This window comes from Taudactylus pleione, unplaced genomic scaffold, assembly GCF_031769625.1.
Source record: "Taudactylus pleione unplaced genomic scaffold, aTauple2 ptg000672l, whole genome shotgun sequence".
Classification (NCBI taxonomy): Eukaryota; Metazoa; Chordata; class Amphibia; order Anura; family Myobatrachidae; genus Taudactylus; species Taudactylus pleione.
The window spans coordinates 944,014-965,270 of record NW_028285074.1 but is presented as its reverse complement, the minus strand read 5'-3'; the positions used below and the strand labels follow the sequence as shown (position 1 = coordinate 965,270).

Below are 21,257 nucleotides of genomic sequence, written 5' to 3'. Positions count from 1 at the left end.
CCTCAGAGCCCCCTCAGTCATGTACCTCTATATGCCTAAGTACTCAAAGATCCCTCATTTCTTCATATGCCAACTCAGAGTCCCCTAGTTTCTTTATGTGCCAGCTCAGAGCCCTCCCTTTTGTTTTTATATACCAGGTCATGCCCTGATATGCCATCCCAGAGCCCTCACTTAAGTGTGCATGTGCCAGCCCAGAGCCCCTACTTCAATATGTGCCAGTCCAGAGCCCCACTTATGTTCCAAGCTAGAGTACGCCAGTCTGTGCCAGGAAAGACTCTCCCTTTATGTGTCAGTCCAGAGCCTCCTTATGTTCCAACCCAGAGCAACCCCTTATTTTCCAGTCCAGACACCTCCATATGTGCCAACTCAGAGTCCCCCTTTTGTTCCAACCCAAAGCTCCTTCTTATTTTCCAGAACAGATGTTACACTTGTGTTTCAGCCCAGAGCTTCCCCTTATGTTCTAGCCTAGATCTCACACCTACATTCCAGCCCAGAGCTTCCCCCTTACAGTATGTGCCAGCCCTTAAATGTCCCACCACTTAAATGCCACCACAGAGTCCTCCCTCCTTAAGTGCATTCAAAGCCCATGCAGTTGTAGATTTAGCCAGTGTGGAAGAGACATCGCAGGGCCATGCTGCCATGAAAAGTTAAACTATTTCTGGAGTCTAGACAGTGGTGTCCGAAGCTCCGAAGGAATCCCAAATGGGGCAAAGGGGAGGCAGACTTTAGCAGGAACTGGGCTGAGCTTGGTCAATGGGCCATAGTTTGGCCGCCCCTATACTAGAGAGATCTTATGGATAATTTCACTGCGATTATATCCTACAATATGATAAATAGTATTAAATACCCTTATGGTGCATACACACGGTACGATAAAAATGCACGATATGAACAATAATGATATTGATCATATCGTTATCATTCATAAAGTGCATTTTATGGTACCTTCCAACCCACAAATGACCAGCAATGCGCGGGCACATATGGACGATAATGATATCGACCTTTGCCCATGCATGTAGGCCAAACTTGTCGATATCAACCAGGCTACATAGGGACCCACGATCGTTGATCGTGGGTTGCTGGTCCGTCATTGGTGGGTTGGTGGTGTGCTGGATGATCGATATCGATTATTCAGCACTCTGGGAAGGTACAGGGAGATCATTCAGCGATATCGTTATCGTTGTCGATCATCCCGTGTGTATGCACCATAAGTTCCGCTTGTGTTATCTTCCTCAGAGGACTTTCCTCCCTTTATTTTAATATCCACATTGCCATGACTCTCTTGGCTGCTGTGTCCATGGCCAAATTAACCATCAACCCCAAAATTAGCTGTTGGTACAGATCAGGAACAGGGAACATGAATATTACATTGTATTTAGGTCTATAGCGGAATTATGTATTTTAGATGTTGGCAATTCAAATGGATTTATAAGTACATAAAGTAGAGTTAAGTCTATGTTTTACTGTGAATTTATTAAAATAGGGTCTCCTAATAACATAGATAGGACTCTCATATAAAACCGACAGTATCCTTATTTCCAAATATACTAGACCTAAAATGATAAATTCACTGCAATTACATCCCACAATATGGTAAATAGTTCTACATACCATTAATTTCTTTTGTATTATCTTCCTCAGAAGATTCTTCGCTTCCACCCTTTAAGTTAATATTAAAGCCTCCATGTTTCCGATGGCTACCATGTGCTTGGCCCAATTTAGCTCCAAATTCAGAATTACCTGTTTGAACAGAAGAAGGATTATATAGTAGGCAACATGAATATTATGTTTCAATTATATTACAAGGGAAATACAATATGCAGATTACTTCTTTGAACAGAGCAGCAATATCAGAAGCAAATATGAATATATTATATAATAATCATATTTTTAGAACACATATGAAATATAAAATTTTAGAAATTAAAATAATGTTAGCAGTACAATAAGCAGAGCTATGTTAACCTTTTACTACAATTTTAGTAAATAGTGTGGGTGGGACCAACTTGTATAACAAGTCTCCAATTCAAAATATGCCACACAGCAGTCTCCCCAATTCATTATATGGCACACAACAGTCTCCCCAACTGATAATATGCTACACAGCAGTCTCCCCAATTGATAATATGCCACGCAGCAGTGTTCCCAAATGATAATATTCCTCATAGCAGTGCACAATCAATAATATATCACACAGTAGTACCGGAATCAATGATATGCCACACCATAATATCTCCAATAGATACTAGGCCACACTGTAATTACCACATTGGTAATATGGCACTCCATAATGTCCCAGACGATAATATGCCACAAAGAGCCCCCTTTTCATGCCTTTTCATATTCTAGCCTCAGAACCCCCTCAGTCATGTACCTCTATATGCCTAAGTACTCAAAGATCCCTCATGTCTTTATATGCCATCTCAGAGTACCCTTGTGTCTTTATGTGCCATCTCAGAGCCCTCCCTTTTGTCTTTATATGCCAGGTCATGCCCTGATATGCCATCCCGGAGCCCTCACTTAAGTGTGCATGTGACAGCCCAGAGCCCCAACTTGAATATGTGCCAGCCCATAGCCCCACTTATGTTCCAAGCTACAGTACCCCCGCCTGTGCCAGCACAGACTCTCCCTTTATGTGTCAACCCAGAGCCTCCTTATGTTCCAACCCAGAGCTCCCCCTTATTTTCCAGTCCAGACACCTCCATATGTGCCAACTCAGAGTCCCCCTTTTGTTCCAACCCAAAGCTCCTTCTTATTTTCCAGACCAGATGTTACACTTATGTTTCAGCCCAGAGCTCCCCCTTATGTTCTAGCCTAGATCTCACACCTACATTCCAGCCCAGAGCTTCCCCCTTACAGTATGTGCTAGCCCTTAAATGTCCCACCACTTAAATGCCACCACAGAGTCCTCCCTCCTTAAGTGCTTTCAAAGCACATGCAGCTGTAGATTTTTTCCAGCCCAGAAGAGACATCGCAGGGCCATGCTGCCATGAACAGTTAAACTATTTCTAGTGTCTAGACAGAGGTGTCCGAAGCTCCGAAGGCATTCCGGATGGGGCAGGGGGGGGGCAGACTTTAGCAGGGGCTGGGCTGAGTTTGGTCAATGGGCCATAGTTTGGCCTCACCTATACTAGAGAGATCTTATGGATAAATTCAATGCGATTATATCCTATAATATGATAAATAGTGTTACATACCCTTATGGTGCATACACACAGTATGATAAAAATGCACGATATGAACAATAACAATATTGATTATATCGTTATCGTTCATAAAGTGCATTTTTTGGTACCTTCCAACCCACAAATGACCAGCAATGCGCGGGCACATATGGACGATAATGATATCGACCATTGCCCGTGCATGTAGGCCAAACTTGTCGATATCAACCAGGCTACATAGGGACCCACGATCATTGATCGTGGGTTGCTGGTCTGTCATTGGTGGTTTGGTGGTGTGCTGGATGATCGATATCGATTATTCAGCACTCTGGGAAGGTACAGGGAGATCATTCAGCGATGTCGTTATCGTTGTCGATCATCCCGTGTGTATGCATCATAAGTTCCGCTTGTGTTATCTTCCTCAGAGGACTTTCCTCCCTTTATTTTAATATCCACATTGCTATGACTCTCTTGGCTGCCGTGTCCATGGCCAAATTTACCATCAACCCCAAAATTAGCTGTTTGTATAGATCAGGAACAGGGAACATGAATATTACATTGTATTTAGGTCTATAGCGGAATTATGTATTTTAGATGTTGGCAATTCAAATGGATTTCTAAGTACATAAAGTAGAGTTAAGTCTATGTTTTACTGTGAATTTATTAAAATGGTGTCTCCTAATAACATAGATAGGACTCTCATATAAAACCTACAGTATCCTTATTTCCAAATATACTAGACCTAAAATGATAAATTCACTGCAATTACATCTCACAATATGGTAAATAGTTCTACATACCATTAATTTCTTTTGTATTATCTTCCTCAGAAGATTCTTCGCTTCCACCCTTTAAGTTAATATTAAAGCCTCCATGTTTCCCATGGCTACCATGTGCTTGGCCAAATTTAGCTCCAAATTCAGAATTACCTGTTTGAACAGAAGAAGGATTATATAGTAGGCAACATGAATATTATGTTTCAATTACATTACAAGGGAAATACAATATTCAAATTATCTCTTTGAACAGAGCTGGAATATATAGAAGCGAATATGAATATATTATATAATAATTATATTTTTAGAAATATGAAATATAAAATTTTAGAAATTAAAATGATGTTAGCAGTACAATAAGCTGAGCTATGTTAACCTTTTACTACAATTTTAGTAAAATAGTGTATGTGGGACCAAGTTGTATAACTTAACCTAGTTCCCATATGTACTAGACAGGTCTAAATTTATAATAGATACATTTATTACAATACATCTTGTTGGATGAGGAAGAGTTTTATGTACTTTTGTAATGTAATTATCTTTACAGTGGCAAGATATATTTTATATTGTAGAATGACTTTCATTTTTAAATGTGATATTAGCTATGATGATATTAGCTTGATGAAATTTCTGCACAGATGATTTAACAGTAAAGTATATCCAAATACATCATATTTTGAATCATAATTTTGCAAAGAAAATCAAATGATATCACATTTTCTAGGTTACAAACACAAAGCTAAGTGCTCATGTGTTAAACTCTGGGTTTAGCTAAACAGTAGCTCATGACATAATAGATGGGAAAACCACCCCTTGCACTCCAGGCACTTTTGGTAAGTCTGAAATGAGAATGTTAGTGTTCAACTTTTTTTTTCTGTAAATGACCATTAAATTGAAGTGTGTTAAGAAAAAATTCTAGTCAATTTATTGTAGAAGAATTCTGCATTGTTCTGAAAAACCACGCTCCAAAAACTATTTGTTTTTCTAGTAGCATAAACTGAACAAATTGATAGCATTGATCAAATCACCATGTACATCCTCTTATTGATTTGAACAAATTTAAGACTTGTTGAAAAAAACTGGTTCCATTGACAACTGTTCACAAAACAGAATTATCTTCTTTTTACTCATATATTTTTTGGTCAGCAGCTGACAATAGTAAAACTGTATTTGTTTAGTTTTTGAAATAAAAATTTTACCCAGCTAGGCAACAAGATATAGTAACCGAATAATTAATAAAATTGCACAATTGTTCTACAGGAAAAAGATAAACCTTGAGTAATCTCCAGGAAAATATGTGATTATGATAAAAAAAAAGTGCTATAGATTTCATCTGTGAAGGTTTTGGTGAGCTGGCCATTTATTTTAGCACCTGTTCTATAATATATTTTATTGTATGTGTCATAGAATATACAGTATTATCAGAATTGACAGTAAATGTTGTGATTCTTTAAATGTATGATAGCGGGTATATTTACTAAAGTGCAGGTTTTTTGAAGTGGAGTTGTTGCCAGTAGCAATCGATCACATTCTAGCTGTTATATTCTAAACGGTAATATGAGTTTTCTTTCTTTCTTTTTCCTAAATTAAATCTTCTAAAAGGTGCTAGATAAATGATACGTAGAATCTGATTGGTTGTTATGGGCAACAACTTCACTTCTGAAAACCTTCACTTTAGTAAATATACTCCTTAGTTGGCTTGCTATTAAAGAGTCTTCATAATGTTAATAGTCTTCTATTTGCCTTCCTCTCTTTAATTAACCACATGTTTTCATTTTATTGCCTTATATCATCTTTAGGGGCACATTTATCACAGTCTGCATCTCAGAATGCTGATGGGATGTGATAATATTGCCCAAATTTGCAATGCGATAATGAATACATCTCAAGGATGTATAAACTATAGCATGCAGAGACAGAGCTTGCGAGAAAGCTCTGTCCCTACGAATCCTCTCCCCACACTTCACTAGCGTATTTTTTGCAAATACTTCTCTGAGAGTGTGACCACACATGCTCCACCTGCTACCCCCCTCTCCATAATCTCCACCTCTCCCTGCGAAATGCCCCTTAGCTAACTCTTAACTGTATAGTGATCAGTAATCCAGTGATCTTCTGCTTGACTCTGGTCAGCTGAATGCTGTGATCCTGCTCCATGACCCCAGCCAGCTGTTCTGTGTTGTGAACCAGCATCACAGTTTACAACACAGAACAGCTGCCCAGGGATCATAGAGCAGGAGCACAGCATTTAGCTGGCTGAAGCCAATGGAGCTGAGGAGCTCACTGATCACCAACATCTGGTGCAGGTAAGTGTTATTATTATCTTTTTTATTCTAATTATTTTTTCTTTGTAATTAGCCAGTGGTCTATCAGACACACAGGCTGATCACACAAGCCTACTCTGGGCTCTGCTTTCCCTATCAGCAGACAGGAAAGGCTGAGCTGGAGTAGGTGGAAGTTATTATCGCAGGTCTCCCTCCTGGTATTTTTTCACAATTTCTATTAGTAAATCTGAAACAGATCGTATTTCCCTTTACAAGTATGGAAAATGAGATCTACTTACTAAAATAATGTAAATTTATGGTCTTGGAGTAATTTTTTATGAAAATTGCTGCAAAAGCACTTTTAAAAGTATAAGGAATGTTATTGGAAGCTGTAGAGAGAAATGGGGGTCCAGGGGTGAGATTGCTATTGGAAGTAGAAGAGAGAGTTGGGAGTCCAGGGGTGGGGTTGTTATTGGAAGTAGAAGATAGAGCCAGGGGTCCAGGGGTGGGGTTGTTATTGGAGGAAGAAGAGAGAGCTGCGTCCAGGGGTGAGGCTGTTATTGGAGGAAGAAGAGAGAGCTGGGGTACCAGGGGTGGGGTTGTTATTGGAGGAAGAAGAGAGCTGGGAGTCCAGGGGTGAGGCTGTTTTTGGAGGAAGAAGAGAGAGCTGGGAGTCCAGGGGTCAGGTTGTTATTGGAGGAAGAAGAGAGAGTCAGGTGTCCATGGGTGGGGTTGTTATTTGAGGAAGAATAGAGTCGGAGGCGCAGTGGTGGGGTTATTATTGGAGGAAGAAGAAAGCGCCAGGGGTCCAGGGGTGGGGTTGTTACTGGAGGAAGAAGAGAGAGATTGGGGGCCAAAGGTGGGGTTGTTATTGGAGGAAGAAGAGAGAGACGGGGGTCCAGGGGTGGGGTTGTTATTGGAGGGAGAAGAGAGAGTCAGAGGTGCAGGGGTGGGGTTGTTATTGGAGGAAGAAGAGAGAGATGGGGGTCCAAAGGTGGGGTTGTTATTGGAGGAAGAAGAGAGAAATGGGGGTCCAGGGGTGAGATTGATATTGGAAGTAGAAGAGAGAGTCAGGAGTCCAGGGGTGGGGTTGTTATTGGAAGTAGAAGAGAGAGCCAGGGGTCCAGGGGTGGGGTTGTTGTTAGAGGTAGAAGAGAGAGTCAGAGGTGCAGGGGTGGGGTTGTTATTGGAGGAAGAAAAGAGAGCTGGGAGTCCAAAAATGGAAAGAAAATGTAAATGCAGTTACTGTGAACTGTGCTTTATGCTAAGTTATAATATATGAAGATTTATGTGTCACTATGAATACAGTTGGGTGCATTTTGGACATCCTAAACTCAACAATGTATATGAAATTCTAACACTATTTTGTATTTCTTGGAATTAAAAAGAAGTTAAGCTGCCAATAATTTACATTTAGAATATTCTTATTTTTTATATATAATCCACTGATGTTTTCCAAATGCAATCTTAATTCTAAGTTTTAAATTGATTGCAAATCTTATTGATGCCATAAAAATAAATATCTGTTTCCCCAGCTTAGTAAATGAAAATGCCACTTTGAAATTTTGCATCACACAAATATATTTGCTCCATTTCAAGTTATTCAGATCTGTTATAACTAGGGGTGTGCACCGGCCACTTTTCGTGTTTTGTGTTTTGGTTTTGGATCTGGATCTTTCTTTGTGTTTTGGATCTGGATTGGTTTTTCCAAAACCACCCTTCCGTGTTTTGGGTTCTGGGTTTTGTGTTTTGGATCTGTATTTTTTTTTAAAAAAGCATAAAAACAGCTAAAATCACAGAATTTGTAGGTTTTTCTGCTCCTATGCTATTATTAACCTCAATAACCTTAATTTCCACTCATTTCCAGTCTATTCTGAACACCTCACACCTCACAATAGTGTTTTTATGTCCAAAAGGTTGCACCGAGGTAGCTGGATGACTATGCTAAGCGACACGAGTGGACGGCACAAACACGTAGTCCATCTAGGAGTGACACTGCAGTGGCAGACAGGATGGCAGTTTGAAAAACTAGGCCCCAAACTGTACATAATGCAAAGAAAAAAAAGAGGTGCAAGATGGAATTGTCCTTGGGCCCTCCCACCCACCCTTATGTTGTATAAACAGGACATGCACACTTTAACAAACCAATAATATCAGCGCCAGGGTCTGCCACACAACTGTGGCTGAAATGATTGGTTCGTTTGGGCCCCCACAAAACAAGCTGGCAATTAATGTGTCCCTGCACAAACTGGCTCTACGGAGGCAAGATGTCATCCTCATCCTCCTCATCCACCGATTCCTCACCCTCTTCAGTGTGTACATCCTCATCCTCACAAAGTATTAACTCGTCCCCACTTGAATCCACCACCACAGGTCCCTCTGTACCTTCTGGAGGCTGGTCTCCCTAGAAGAGCTGATAATTCATTTTGATGAACATCATCTTCTACACATTCTGTGGAAGAAACCTCCTATGCCTTTCGCTGACAAGGTTCCCGGCTGCACTAAACACTCTTTCAGAGTACACACTGGAGGGGGGGCAACTCAGGTAAAATAGAGCCAGTTTGTACAGGGGCCTCCAAATTGCCTCTTTTTCCTGCCAGTACAGGTATGGACTGTCTGACATGCCTACTTGGATGCTGTCACCGATGTAATCCTCCACCATTCTGTCAATGGTGACAGTATCATATGCAGTGACAGTAGACATGTCAGAAATTGTTGCCAGGTCCTTCAGTCCGGACCAGTTGTCCAAACTTGGTCCTGCCTGCCCTGCATCACCGCCAGCGGGTTGCTTAGGATACCTAAGTTTTTTCCTGGCAGCCCCAGTTGCGGGAGAAAATGAAGATGGAGCCGTTGACGTGTCACGTTCCGCTTCAGCTGACAGTGTGTTCACCAGCAGGTCTTTGCACCTTTGCAGGCTTGTGTCGGCCGGAAAGAGAGACACCACATAGGCTTTAAACCTAGGATCGAGCACGGTGGCCAAAATGTAGTGGTCTGATTTCAACAGATTGACCACCCTGGAATCCTGGCAAAGCGAATGAAGGGCTTCATCCACAAGTCCCACATGCCGAGCGGAATCGCTCCGTCTTAGCTCCTCCTTCACTTTCTCCAGCTCCTTCTGCAAAAGCCTGATGAGGGGAATGACCTGACTCAAGCTGGCAGTGTCTGAACTGACTTCACGTGTGGCAAGTTCGAAGGGCTGGAGAACCTTGCACAACACGGAAATCATTCTCCACTGCGCTTGAGTCAGGTGCATACCCCCTCCTTTGCCTATGTCATAGGTGGATGTATAGGCTTGTATGGCCTTTTGCTGTTCCTCCATCCTCTGAAGCATATAGAGGGTTGAGTTCCACCGCGTCACAACCTCTTGCTTCAGGTGATGGCGGGGCAGGTTCAAGAGTGTTTGCTGGCGCTCCAGTCTTCGGCACGCAGTCGCTGAATGGCGAAAGTGGCCAGAAATTTTTCGGGCCACCCAAAGCATCTCCTGCACGCCCCTGTCGCTTTTCAGAAAATTCTGCACCACCAAGTTTATTGTGTGAGCAAAACATGGGATGTGCTGGAATTTGCCCAGATGTAATGCCCGCACAATATTGGTGGCGTTGTCAGATATCACAAATCCCCAGGAGAGTCTAAGTGGGGTAAGCCACTGGGCGATGATTTCCCTCAGTTTCTCTAAGAGGTTGTCGGCGGTGTGCCTCTTACTGAAACCGGTGATACACAACGTAGCCTGCCTTGTAACGAGCTGGCGTTTCTGAGATGCTGCTACTGGTGACGCTGCTGCTGTTGCTGCGTAAGGTGATACATCTACCCAGTGGGCTGTCATAGTCATATAGTCCTTAGTCTGCCCTGTTCCACTTGTCCACATGTCCGTGGTTAAGTGGACATTGTGTACAACAGCATTTTTCAGGACACTGAGGACACTTTTTCTGACGTTTCTGTACAGTCTCGGTATCGCCTGCCTAGTGAAGTGGAATCTAGACGGGATTTGGAACCGGGGACACACTACCTCCATCAATTGTCTAAATCCCACTGCACTAATGGCGTATACCGGACGCACGTCTAACACCAACATAGCAGTCAAGGCCTCAGTTATACGTTTTGCTTCAGGATGACTGCTGTCGTACTTCATCCTCCTCGCTAAGGACTGTTGGAGGGTCAATTGTTTAGTAAAAGTAGTGGTGTTCCTACTTCCTCTCTGGGATGATGAACGACTCCCAGCAGTAGCAACAGCAGCAGCGGCAGCAGTAGGCGTAGCAATGCAGGATCCTCCAGAGGAATCCCGGATAGGAGAGTCAGTCATGCCAGTGACATGGCCTGCATGACTACTTCCGATCCTGACTAAGGAGGAAATTGACGAGGAGGGAGTTGACGGTGTGGTTTGCAGGCGCTTGGATACAACAGGACAACGGGATTTAGGTGTCCCTGGACTGCTTACGGTCCTAGCCAAAGTTTCTGAACTTGACAGTAACTTTTTATGAACGCGCTGCAGGTGCCGTATAAGGGAGGATGTTCCTAGGTGGTTGACGTCCCTACCCCTGCTTATTTCACCTTTACATATGGTACATATGGCAAGACAGTTGTTGTCCGGATTTGGATAGAAATATTGCCAGACCAAAGAGGTGGAATGTTTGGTCTTCTGCCCAGGCATGACCGTGATGGGCTTTTTCATCCCACGGACAACAACTGTCTCCCCCGGAGCCTGATTTAAACAAACCACATCACCATCAGAATCCTCCTCGCCAACTTCCTCCTCAGCGCCAGCTACACCAGTATCCTCATCCTGTTGTACTTCAACAGTGACATCTTCAATTTGCATATCAGCAAGTGGACTGTGGGTGCTCCTTTCAGCACTTGCAGGGGGTGTGCAAATGGTGGAAAGAGCCACCTCTTCCCGTCCAGTGCTGGGAGGGTCAGGCATCGCAACCACCACCACACTTGGACTCTCCTTGGGGATTTGTGATATCTTCTTCGAAAGCACAGTTCTTCGCTGTGCTTTTGCCAGCTTAACTCTTTTGATTTTTTTAGAGGGAGGAGGACTTCCATCGTCATGTGAAGCTGAACCACTAGTCATGAACATACTAGGGATCGACCTTAGCCGTTCCTTGCCACTCCGTGTCGTAAATGGCATATTGGCAAGTTTACGTTTCTCTTCAGCTGATTTAAATGTTTTTTTCAAGGTCATTTTCCTGAACTTTGTCATTTGGGATTGTATGTGCCCTCTACTATGACATTGGGCATCGGCCTTGGCAGACGACGTTGATGGCATGTTATCGTCTATGTCATGACTAGTGGCAGCAGCTTCAGCACTAGGAGGAAGTGGTTCTTGATCTTTCTCTATTTTATTTTTATCGGAGAAAGTTTGGTCCTCCATTTATGTTATATCGATTTGATATATACGTGCGGCTAAACAAAGAAAATATTTTTTTATTTTTGCTGGAGAGTAGTGCACTTTGTGGGATACACCAGCCTTTAAGAAATGAGCCAGCCGGCTCTTTACTTATGGGACACAGGCGCACGCTTGGCGCTGCTCCTTTGTTGATGCACGTGCGGCTACTGCGCACACAATTCACAAACACAGAAATTAATTTTTTTTTTGGTTTGGAGTGTACTTTGGGGGTTACAGCACCCTTTAACGGACAAGCCAGCCGGCCCTTTACTTATGACAAAGGCGCACGCTTGGCACTACTTTGTTGATGCACGTGCGGCTACTGCGCACACAATTCACAAACACAGAAAATACATTTTTTTTGGTTTGGACTGGAGTGTACTTTCGGGGGTTACAGCACCCTTAACGGTCAAGCCAGCCGGCCCTTTACTTATGACACAGGCGCACGCTTGGCACTACTTTGTTGAAGCACGTGCGGCTACTGCGCACACAATTCACAAACACAGAAAATAATTTTTTTTTTGGTTTGGACTGGAGTGTACTTTCGGGGGTTACAGCACCCTTAACGGTCAAGCCAGCCGGCCCTTTACTTATGACACAGGCGCACGCTTGGCACTACTTTGTTGATGCACATGCGGCTACTGCGCACACAATTCACAAACACAGAAAATAATTTTTTTTGGGTTTGGACTGGAGTGTACTTTGGGGGTTACAGCACCCTTTAACGGTCAAGCCAGCCGGCCCTTTACTTATGACACAGGCGCACGCTTGGCACTACTTTGTTGATGCACGTGCGGCTACTGCGCACACAATTCACAAACACAGAAAATTATTTTTTTTTTGGTTTGGACTGGAGTGTACTTTCGGGGGTTACAGCACCCTTAACGGTCAAGCCAGCCGGCCCTTTACTTATGACACAGGTGCACGCTTGGCACTACTTTGTTGATGCACGTGCGGCTACTGCGCACACAATTCACAAACACAGAAAATTATTTTTTTTTTGGTTTGGACTGGAGTGTACTTTGGGGGTTACAGCACCCTTTAACGGTCAAGCCAGCCGGCCCTTTACTTATGACACAGGCGCACGCTTGGCACTACTTTGTTGATGCACGTGCGGTTACTACGCACACAATTCACAAACACAGAAAATAATTTTTTTTTTGGTTTGGACTGGAGTGTACTTTGGGGGTTACAGCACCCTTTAACGGTCAAGCCAGCCGGCCCTTTACTTATGACACAGGCGCACACTTGGCACTACTTTGTTGATGCACGTGCGGCTACTACGCACACAATTCACAAACACAGAAAATAATATTTTTTTGGGGTTTGGACTGGAGTGTACTTTCGGGGGTTACAGCACCCTTAACGGTCAAGCCAGCCGGCCCTTTACTTATGACACAGGCGCACGCTTGGCACTACTTTGTTGATGCACGTGCGGCTACTGCGCACACAATTCACAAACACAGAAAATAATTTTTTTTTTGGTTTGGACTGGAGTGTACTTTGGGGGTTACAGCACCCTTTAACGGTGAAGCCAGCCGGCCCTTTACTTATGACACAGGCGCACGCTTGGCACTACTTTGTTGATGCACGTGCGGCTACTGCGCACACAATTCACAAACACAGAAAATATATATTTTTTTGGTTTGTACTGGAGTGTACTTTGGGGGTTAAAGCACCCTTTAACGGTCAAGCCAGCCGGCCCTTTACTTATGACACAGGCGCATGCTTGGCACTACTTTGTTGATGCACGTGCGGCTATTGCGCACACAATTCACAAACACAGAAAATATATTTTTTTTTGGTTTGGACTGGAGTGTACTTTCGGGGGTTACAGCACCCTTAACGGTCAAGCCAGCCGGCCCTTTACTTATGACACAGGCGCACGCTTGGCACTACTTTGTTGATGCACGTGCGGCTACTGCGCACACAATTCACAAACACAGAAAATAATTTTTTTTTTGGTTAGGACTGGAGTGTACTTTCGGGGGTTACAGCACCCTTAACGGTCAAGCCAGCCGGCCCTTTACTTATGACACAGGCGCACGCTTGGCACTACTTTGTTGATGCACGTGCGGCTACTGCGCACACAATTCACAAACACAGAAAATAATTTTTTTTTTCGGTTTGGACTGGAGTGTACTTTCGGGGGTTACAGCACCCTTTAACGGTCAAGCCAGCCGGCCCATTACTTATGACACAGGCGCACGCTTGGCACTACTTTGTTGATGCACGTGCGGCTACTACGCACACAATTCACAAACACAGAAAATAATTTTTTTTTTTGTTTGGACTGGAGTGTACTTTGGGGGTTACAGCACCCTTTAACGGTCAAGCCAGCCGGCCCTTTACTTATGACACAGGCGCACGCTTGGCACTACTTTGTTGATGCACGTGCGGCTACTGCGCACACAATTCACAAACACAGAAAATAATTTTTTTTTTGGTTTGGACTGGAGTGTACTTTCGGGGGTTACAGCACCCTTAACGGTCAAGCCAGCCGGCCCTTTACTTATGACACAGGCGCACGCTTGGCACTACTTTGTTGATGCACGTGCGGCTACTGCGCACACAATTCACAAACACAGAAAATAATTTTTTTTTTGGTTTGGACTGGAGTGTACTTTGGGGGTTACAGCACCCTTTAACGGTCAAGCCAGCCGGCCCTTTACTTATGACACAGGCGCACGCTTGGCACTACTTTGTTGATGCACGTGCGGCTACTGCGCACACAATTCACAAACACAGAAAATAATTTTTTTTTTGGTTTGGACTAGAGTGTACTTTCGGGGGTTACAGCACCCTTAACGGTCAAGCCAGCCGGCCCTTTACTTATGACACAGGCGCACGCTTGGCACTACTTTGTTGATGCACGTGCGGCTACTGCGCACACAATTCACAAACACAGAAAATAATTTTTTTTTTGGTTTGGACTGGAGTGTACTTTCGGGGGTTACAGCACCCTTAACGGTCAAGCCAGCCGGCCCTTTACTTATGACACAGGCGCACGCTTGGCACTACTTTGTTGATGCACGTGCGGCTACTGCGCACACAATTCACAAACACAGAAAATAATTTTTTTTTTGGTTTGGACTGGAGTGTACTTTGGGGGTTACAGCACCCTTTAACGGTCAAGCCAGCCGGCCCTTTACTTATGACACAGGCGCACGCTTGGCACTACTTTGTTGATGCACGTGCGGCTACTGCGCACACAATTCACAAACACAGAAAATAATTTTTTTTTTGGTTTGGACTAGAGTGTACTTTCGGGGGTTACAGCACCCTTAACGGTCAAGCCAGCCGGCCCTTTACTTATGACACAGGCGCACGCTTGGCACTACTTTGTTGATGCGCGTGCATGCTACTGCGCACACAATTCATAAACACAGAAATATTTTATTTTTTTAGCACTTGGGGGGAGCACCCCTGATGGACAGAGCACCCCCTGGACAACACTACAGCACCCCTTTAGGACTGGGACACTGCACAGGACTTTGGAGTGGACACAGCCCCTATGGAGAACTGACTGCACAACACAGTCCAGCCAGCCCCTATGGACTTTGAAGTAGTGGACACAGCCCCTATTAACAACAGCAGCACAGCACAACACAGCCAGCCCCTATGGACTTTGAAGTAGTGGACAACAGCAGCACTACACTACACTACACTACACAGCCCTAACTCCCACCCTCCCTCTTCACTGTCCACAGCCGAGTGAGAAAATGGCGCCGACGCGGGTACCTTATATAGGATCCAAAACCCGCGAGACTCGGAAGGCGGGATGATGACGTTTTGCCTCGATTTCAGATCCGAGTCAGGCGGGAAAAGTCGAGCCTGACTCGGATCGGACTCGGATCGGGGGGGCTCGGGGGGGTTCGGATTTCAGAAATCCGAACCCGCTCACCCCTAGTTATAACAAATAAAAACATCACTAAAAAATACTTTGCTTCATTAAAGATTAATGAAATTATTTGTTTAATTAATCCATATGCACAAAGGAATCATTGATTCCAACATAAGGATTGCATTATTATGGAATGCTATAAATATCTTATGTCCTAGTGGTATATTTACTAAAGCTTGGGTTTTTAAAAGTGGAGTTGTTGCCCATAGCAACCAATAAGATTCTAGCTATTATCTTCTAGAAGGTGCTAGATAAATGATAAGTGAAATCTGATTGGTTGCTATGGGCAACAATTCTACTTCTAAAAACCTGCACTTCAGTAAATATACCCCTTAAAGTTTAAAGTAATTTAAGATACAAGTATTTTAAAATTAGAACTTCCTTATTTCTGTTTCACCAGATATTTTCCAAATACACCCTTAATTTCATGATTTCCATTAATTTCAAAACATATCATTTATTTCCATTAGTCTGGTCAATGAAAATTATTCTGTACAATTTGGTGTCAAACTAATCTAATTGCCACTTTTCTTGTCAATTATCTATTTTTTCAACAAATAATATCACTAAAAAACATACATTTGTTAAATCTTAGAATAAAGGAAAATGTCACTGCATCCAACCATTTCCCAATCCAATGTGGAAAAGTAAACATATATATACATATATATAAAGTATATCTTCTATCTTCCTTACTCCGGTAAGATGATTTCTGAAATCCACCATTAATTTCATGTATTCCTTTAATTTCAAAAGTCCTTGTCTCCCCACCATGATGGAACTCTATATTACCAGTTTGTTTACCATGCCAACCACCCAGATGATGTCCTTTTACTTCAAACGTCCTTGACTCCCCACCATGATGGAACTCTATATTACCAGTTTGTTTACCATGCCAACCACCCAGATGATGTCCTTTTACTTCAAAAGTCCTTGACTCCTAACAATTTTCCATTGCTATATTCCCAGCTTGTTAACCAATCAAATCCCTGAGGAATAGAGTGATATTTCCTATTTGTATTTTTCCATCTTTGTAATTAATCATAGCTGGTTTAAAAAATAAGCAATTCAGTTACTGTAAATCTTGCATCATGGAAACTGAAGCTACCTTAACTTTATGGAGTGACTGAATGAATTTGGATGCATTTTGAAAATCCTGAATTATAATATTAATAGGAAATTATCCCATCACTTTATCAATAAAGAGATATTTACGTTTAAAGTTTAGTTACAAATAATTATTGTATAACAATCTTCCTCAGATGGTCTCCAAAATACACCCTGAATTTCTTCTTTTTCATAGATTTAAATTATCCTCGTCTCCCCTCTGCAGCAAATATCTGTTTTCCCAGAGTACTGAATGATAAACCCTATAGATGCAGTATAGCATCACCCCAATCTATTTTGGCTCCTTTTAAAACAATGAAATCTGTTTAACACACTTATCCAACATTCAAAACAGTAAATATTGCTTCATACTAAAATTAAAAATAAATATGTTCTCTTTTTAAATTACTTTTACTGATTCCAGGTGCAATCAGGAGTCCCTGATTTATCCACTTAACTGACAATTTTTTTCTAGAAAACCACTCAGAAATTGTTGATTTTTTAAGTTAATAAAGTGGTAAAACTATTTTTTTTTGCAGTTGATATCTGCACATGCAGCAATCAGCCAAATAGTGCTTGGTGGGGATCTAAGTTCTAATCCTCACACCTTGATTCCTAGCACATGCGCTCCAGAGTGCAATTTGCACAGCATTCAGGGGCACAATTTTGGCGGTGATGTTGGCCATCACAGACCACTGCATCACTGCCTAGGGGTCTCGGGAGTCAGAGGAGATCCGTACTGCACTTGTGCAGAATGGATCTCCTCTTCCACAGCTGGGGCAAAGAGGGAGATGGCGGGGTCATTTGTGATGCGACCTTGCCAGCTGAAGCACTACTGGCTCTGGTTACATCACATACAACGTTGCCAGGTAAGTGATCAAACAGAAGATTTGCACTGTTTCCCATACCTCTAAATTTGGGAAGTAATAATAATGATAATTTTATTTATAATTTTAGCACTTTTCTCCTATAGAACTCCAAATCCTTTAAAAAGTAGATATTTGAAATCTAGTTACACATATCTATAAATTAAATTGTCCATTTTTCTTATCCTCCTCAGATGTATTCCCAAATCCAACTTTAATTTCATGTTTTCCATTAACTTCAAAAGTTCTTCCCTCCCCACCATGATGGAACTCTATATTGCCACTTTTCTGACCATGAACACCCCCCAACTGTTGTCCTTTAATTTCAAAAGTCCTTTATGTCCCACCATTTTGGATTGTTATCTTCCCAGATTTCAGGGCAATCAAATCCCCCAAGTTTAAGGTGACACTGCTTATTTATATTTTTCCATCTTTGTAATTTATCAGATCTGGTTTTGAAGAAGAAAAAAAAAGAGAAAAACAATCCACTTACTGTAAGCTGTGCATCTTGGATATGCAAACTGTGTCAACTTTTTGGGGTGATTTAATGAATGTGAATGCATTTTGAAAACCACAAATTATAACATCAATAGGAAATTATGCCATTGCTTCAGCAAAATATTTTAAGGATATTTATGATTAAAGCTCAGTGACAAATAATTCAATTGTAATTATCTTCCTCAGATATTCTCTAAAAATACCCTCAATTTCTACTTTTCCATAGATTTAAATTATCCCTGTCTCCACTCCACAGTCAAAATCTGTTTTTCCAAATTGCTAAATGATAAATCCCATAGATACAATGTAGCATCACAATAATCTATTTGGCCTGCTTTCAACTCAATCAAATCTGTTTAACAAATTTAGACATCATCCAAAAGAGTAAAGATTGCTTCATGTTAAAGTAAAATAAATGTGTTTTCTTTCTATGTAATTTTTCCTGACTTCGGGTGCAATCAAAACATTAGTCTTGCACTGTATCCCACCACCTCTAAATCATATTTTGGAAAATAATAATAATTTTATTAATAAAGCAATTTTTTTTTATAGGACTCAAGGTTCTTTAAAAGTAGACATTTGAAATTTAGCTACACATACTGGAACATAAGGTGTCCATTTTCTTATCCTCATCCAATGATTTCCCATATCTACCCTTAGTGCTTCCTTTATGAAGCAGCAACTTTTTAAGATTATTCTGTCCAGCGGGTTACAAGTGAAAATTTTAAATGGCTCCTGCAGTCAGTGCAAAGCCGGCATGCTTCACACTGACTACGGTTGCCATTTTAAATTTTTACCTGCACCCGCCAGGAAACAACGGCTTATAAGAGCCGCTGCTTGGTAAATAAAGCCCTTAATTTCCATTGTTTTCCATTAATTTCAAAAGTCCTTATCTCCCCCCACGAGAGAATGCTATATTACTAGTTTTCTCACCAAGAACATCCCCAAGCTGTTGTCCATTAAATTCAAAATTACTTGATGTCCCACCAATCAAATCCTCCAGGGTCAAGGTGATATTGCCTATTTGGATTTTTCCATCTTTGTAAGTAATCAGATCTGGTTTTGAAGAAGAAAATAATAAAGAAAAACAATTCACTTACTATAAGCTATGCGTCTTGGAAATTCAAACTGTGTTAACTTTATGGGGTGAATTAATGGATGTGGATTAATTTTGAAAACACTGAATTATAACATCAATAGGGAATTATCTTATCACTTCACCAAAATATTTCTGAGATATTTATGTTTAAAGCTCTGCGACAAATAATTAAATTGTAATTATCTTCCTCAGGTATTCTTTAAAAATACCATCAAGATCTACTTTTCAATAAATTAAAAATATCCCTGTCTCCCCTCCACAGTCAAAATCTATTTTTCCAATCTGCTTAATAATAAATCCCATAGATAATGTACAATGTAGCGTCATCCTAATCTATTTGGTCTTCTTTCAACTCAATCAAATCTGTTTAACAAATTTATATATCATCCAAAACAGTAAAGATTGCTTCATATTAAAGTAAAATAAATGTGTTTTCTTTCTATGTAAATTTTTCCTGACTTTGGGTGTAATCAGGAAACAACAATTGAAACATAAGTCTTGCACTGTATCCCACCACCTCTAAATCATATTTGGAAAAATAAAAATTTAATTTATAAAGCTTTTTTTTTCCTATAGGACGCAAAGTGCTTTAAAAGTAGGCACTGAAATCTAGCTACACATACTATAACATAAGGTGCCCACTTTGCTTATCCATATCCAATGATTTCCCAAATCCACCGTTAGGGCTTAATTTACAAAGCATTGACTTTTGTAAGATGATGCTGTCCAGCAGGTTACAGGTGAACATTTTAATTTTTAATTTTTTTCTTCACTTTTGCCGTTTTAAAATTTCACCTGCAACCTGCCAGGAACCAACAGCTTACAAAAGCCGCTGCTTCATAAAAAAAACATTAATTTGTATTGTTTTTCATTAATTTCCAAAGTCTATATCTCCCCCCATGATGGCATGCTATGTTACCAATTGTCTCACCATTAACACCCCCAAGCTGTTGTCCATTAAATTCAAAATGACTTTTTGATGTCCCATCATTTTGGTTTGCCGTATTCCCATTTAGTTTGGCAAACAAATCCCACAGGTTTATGGTAATATTGCCTATGTGGATTTTTCCATCTTTGTAATTAACCCGTTCTGATTTGAAAAGAAGAAAAAAACAATTCAGTTACTGTAAGCTGTACATCATCGAAATGCAAACTGTGTCAAGTATAATTGGTGATTGAAAGACTGTGGATGCATTTTGAAAATACTAAATTATAATGGAAGTGTCCCCAATTGATAATATGCCACACAGCAGTGTCCCCAAATGATAATATTCCTCATAGCAGTGCACAATCAATAATATACCACACAGTAGTACCTGAATCGATAATATGCCACACCATAAGATCCCCAATAGATAATATGCCACACCATAATATCCCCAATAGGTATTAGGCCACACTGTAATAACCACATCTGTAATATGGCACACCATAATGCCCCAGCTATTAATATGCCACAAACACCCCCTATTTCATGCCTTTTCAAATGCTAGCCTTAGAGCCCCCTCAGTCATGTTCCTCTATATGCCTCAGTACTCAAAGATCCCTCATGTCTTTATATGCCAACTCAGAGTCCCCTTGTGTCTTTATGTGCCAGCTCAGAGTCCTCCCTTTTGTCTTTATATGCCAGGTCATGCCCTAATATGCCATCCCAGAGCCCTCACTTAAGTGTGCATGTGCCAGACCAGAGCCCCTACTTGAATATGTGCCAACCCAGAGCCCCACTTATGCTCCAAGCTAGAGTACCCCTGTGTGTGCTAGTAGAGGCTCTCCCCTTATGTGCCAGCCCAGAGCCTCCCTTATGTTCGTACCCAGAGCTCTGCCTTATTTTCCAGTCCAGATACCTCCTTATGTGCCAACACAGAGTCCCCCTTATATTCTAGCCCAAAGCTCCTTCTTATGTTCCAGACCAGATGTCACACTTATGTTTCAGCCCAGAGCTCCCCCTTATCTTCTAACCCAGATCTCACACCTACATTCCAGCTCAGAGCTTCCCCCTTACAGTAGGTGTCAGCCCTTAAATGTCCCACTACTCAAATGCCCCCACAGAGTCTTCCCTCCTTATGTGCATTCTCTTCCCTCCTTATGTGCATTCCAAGCAATCTATACTCCATCACATGCAGCTGTAGATTTGGCAGCCTGGAAGAGACGTCGCAGGGCCATGCTGCCATGAAAAGTTAAACTATTTCTGGAGTC

At 41.7% G+C, this 21,257-nt stretch overlaps 1 protein-coding gene across 1 annotated transcript in view; it reads right to left on the bottom strand.

The window, feature by feature from the left end:
• LOC148478190 (uncharacterized) overlaps window positions 1-21,257 on the bottom strand; it is a gene marked incomplete at its 3' end in the record, with an annotated part of 198,930 nt that overhangs the window by 98,294 nt on the left and 79,379 nt on the right. Inside the window, exons 35-38 of the mRNA XM_088455835.1 lie at window positions 19,993-20,151; window positions 18,896-19,018; window positions 3,968-4,096; window positions 1,615-1,743 (exon numbers count right to left, since the gene is read on the bottom strand). Coding sequence (XP_088311961.1) covers window positions 1,615-1,743; window positions 3,968-4,096; window positions 18,896-19,018; window positions 19,993-20,151 — 540 coding nt within the window. The remainder of the gene's footprint in view (window positions 1-1,614; window positions 1,744-3,967; window positions 4,097-18,895; window positions 19,019-19,992; window positions 20,152-21,257) is intronic.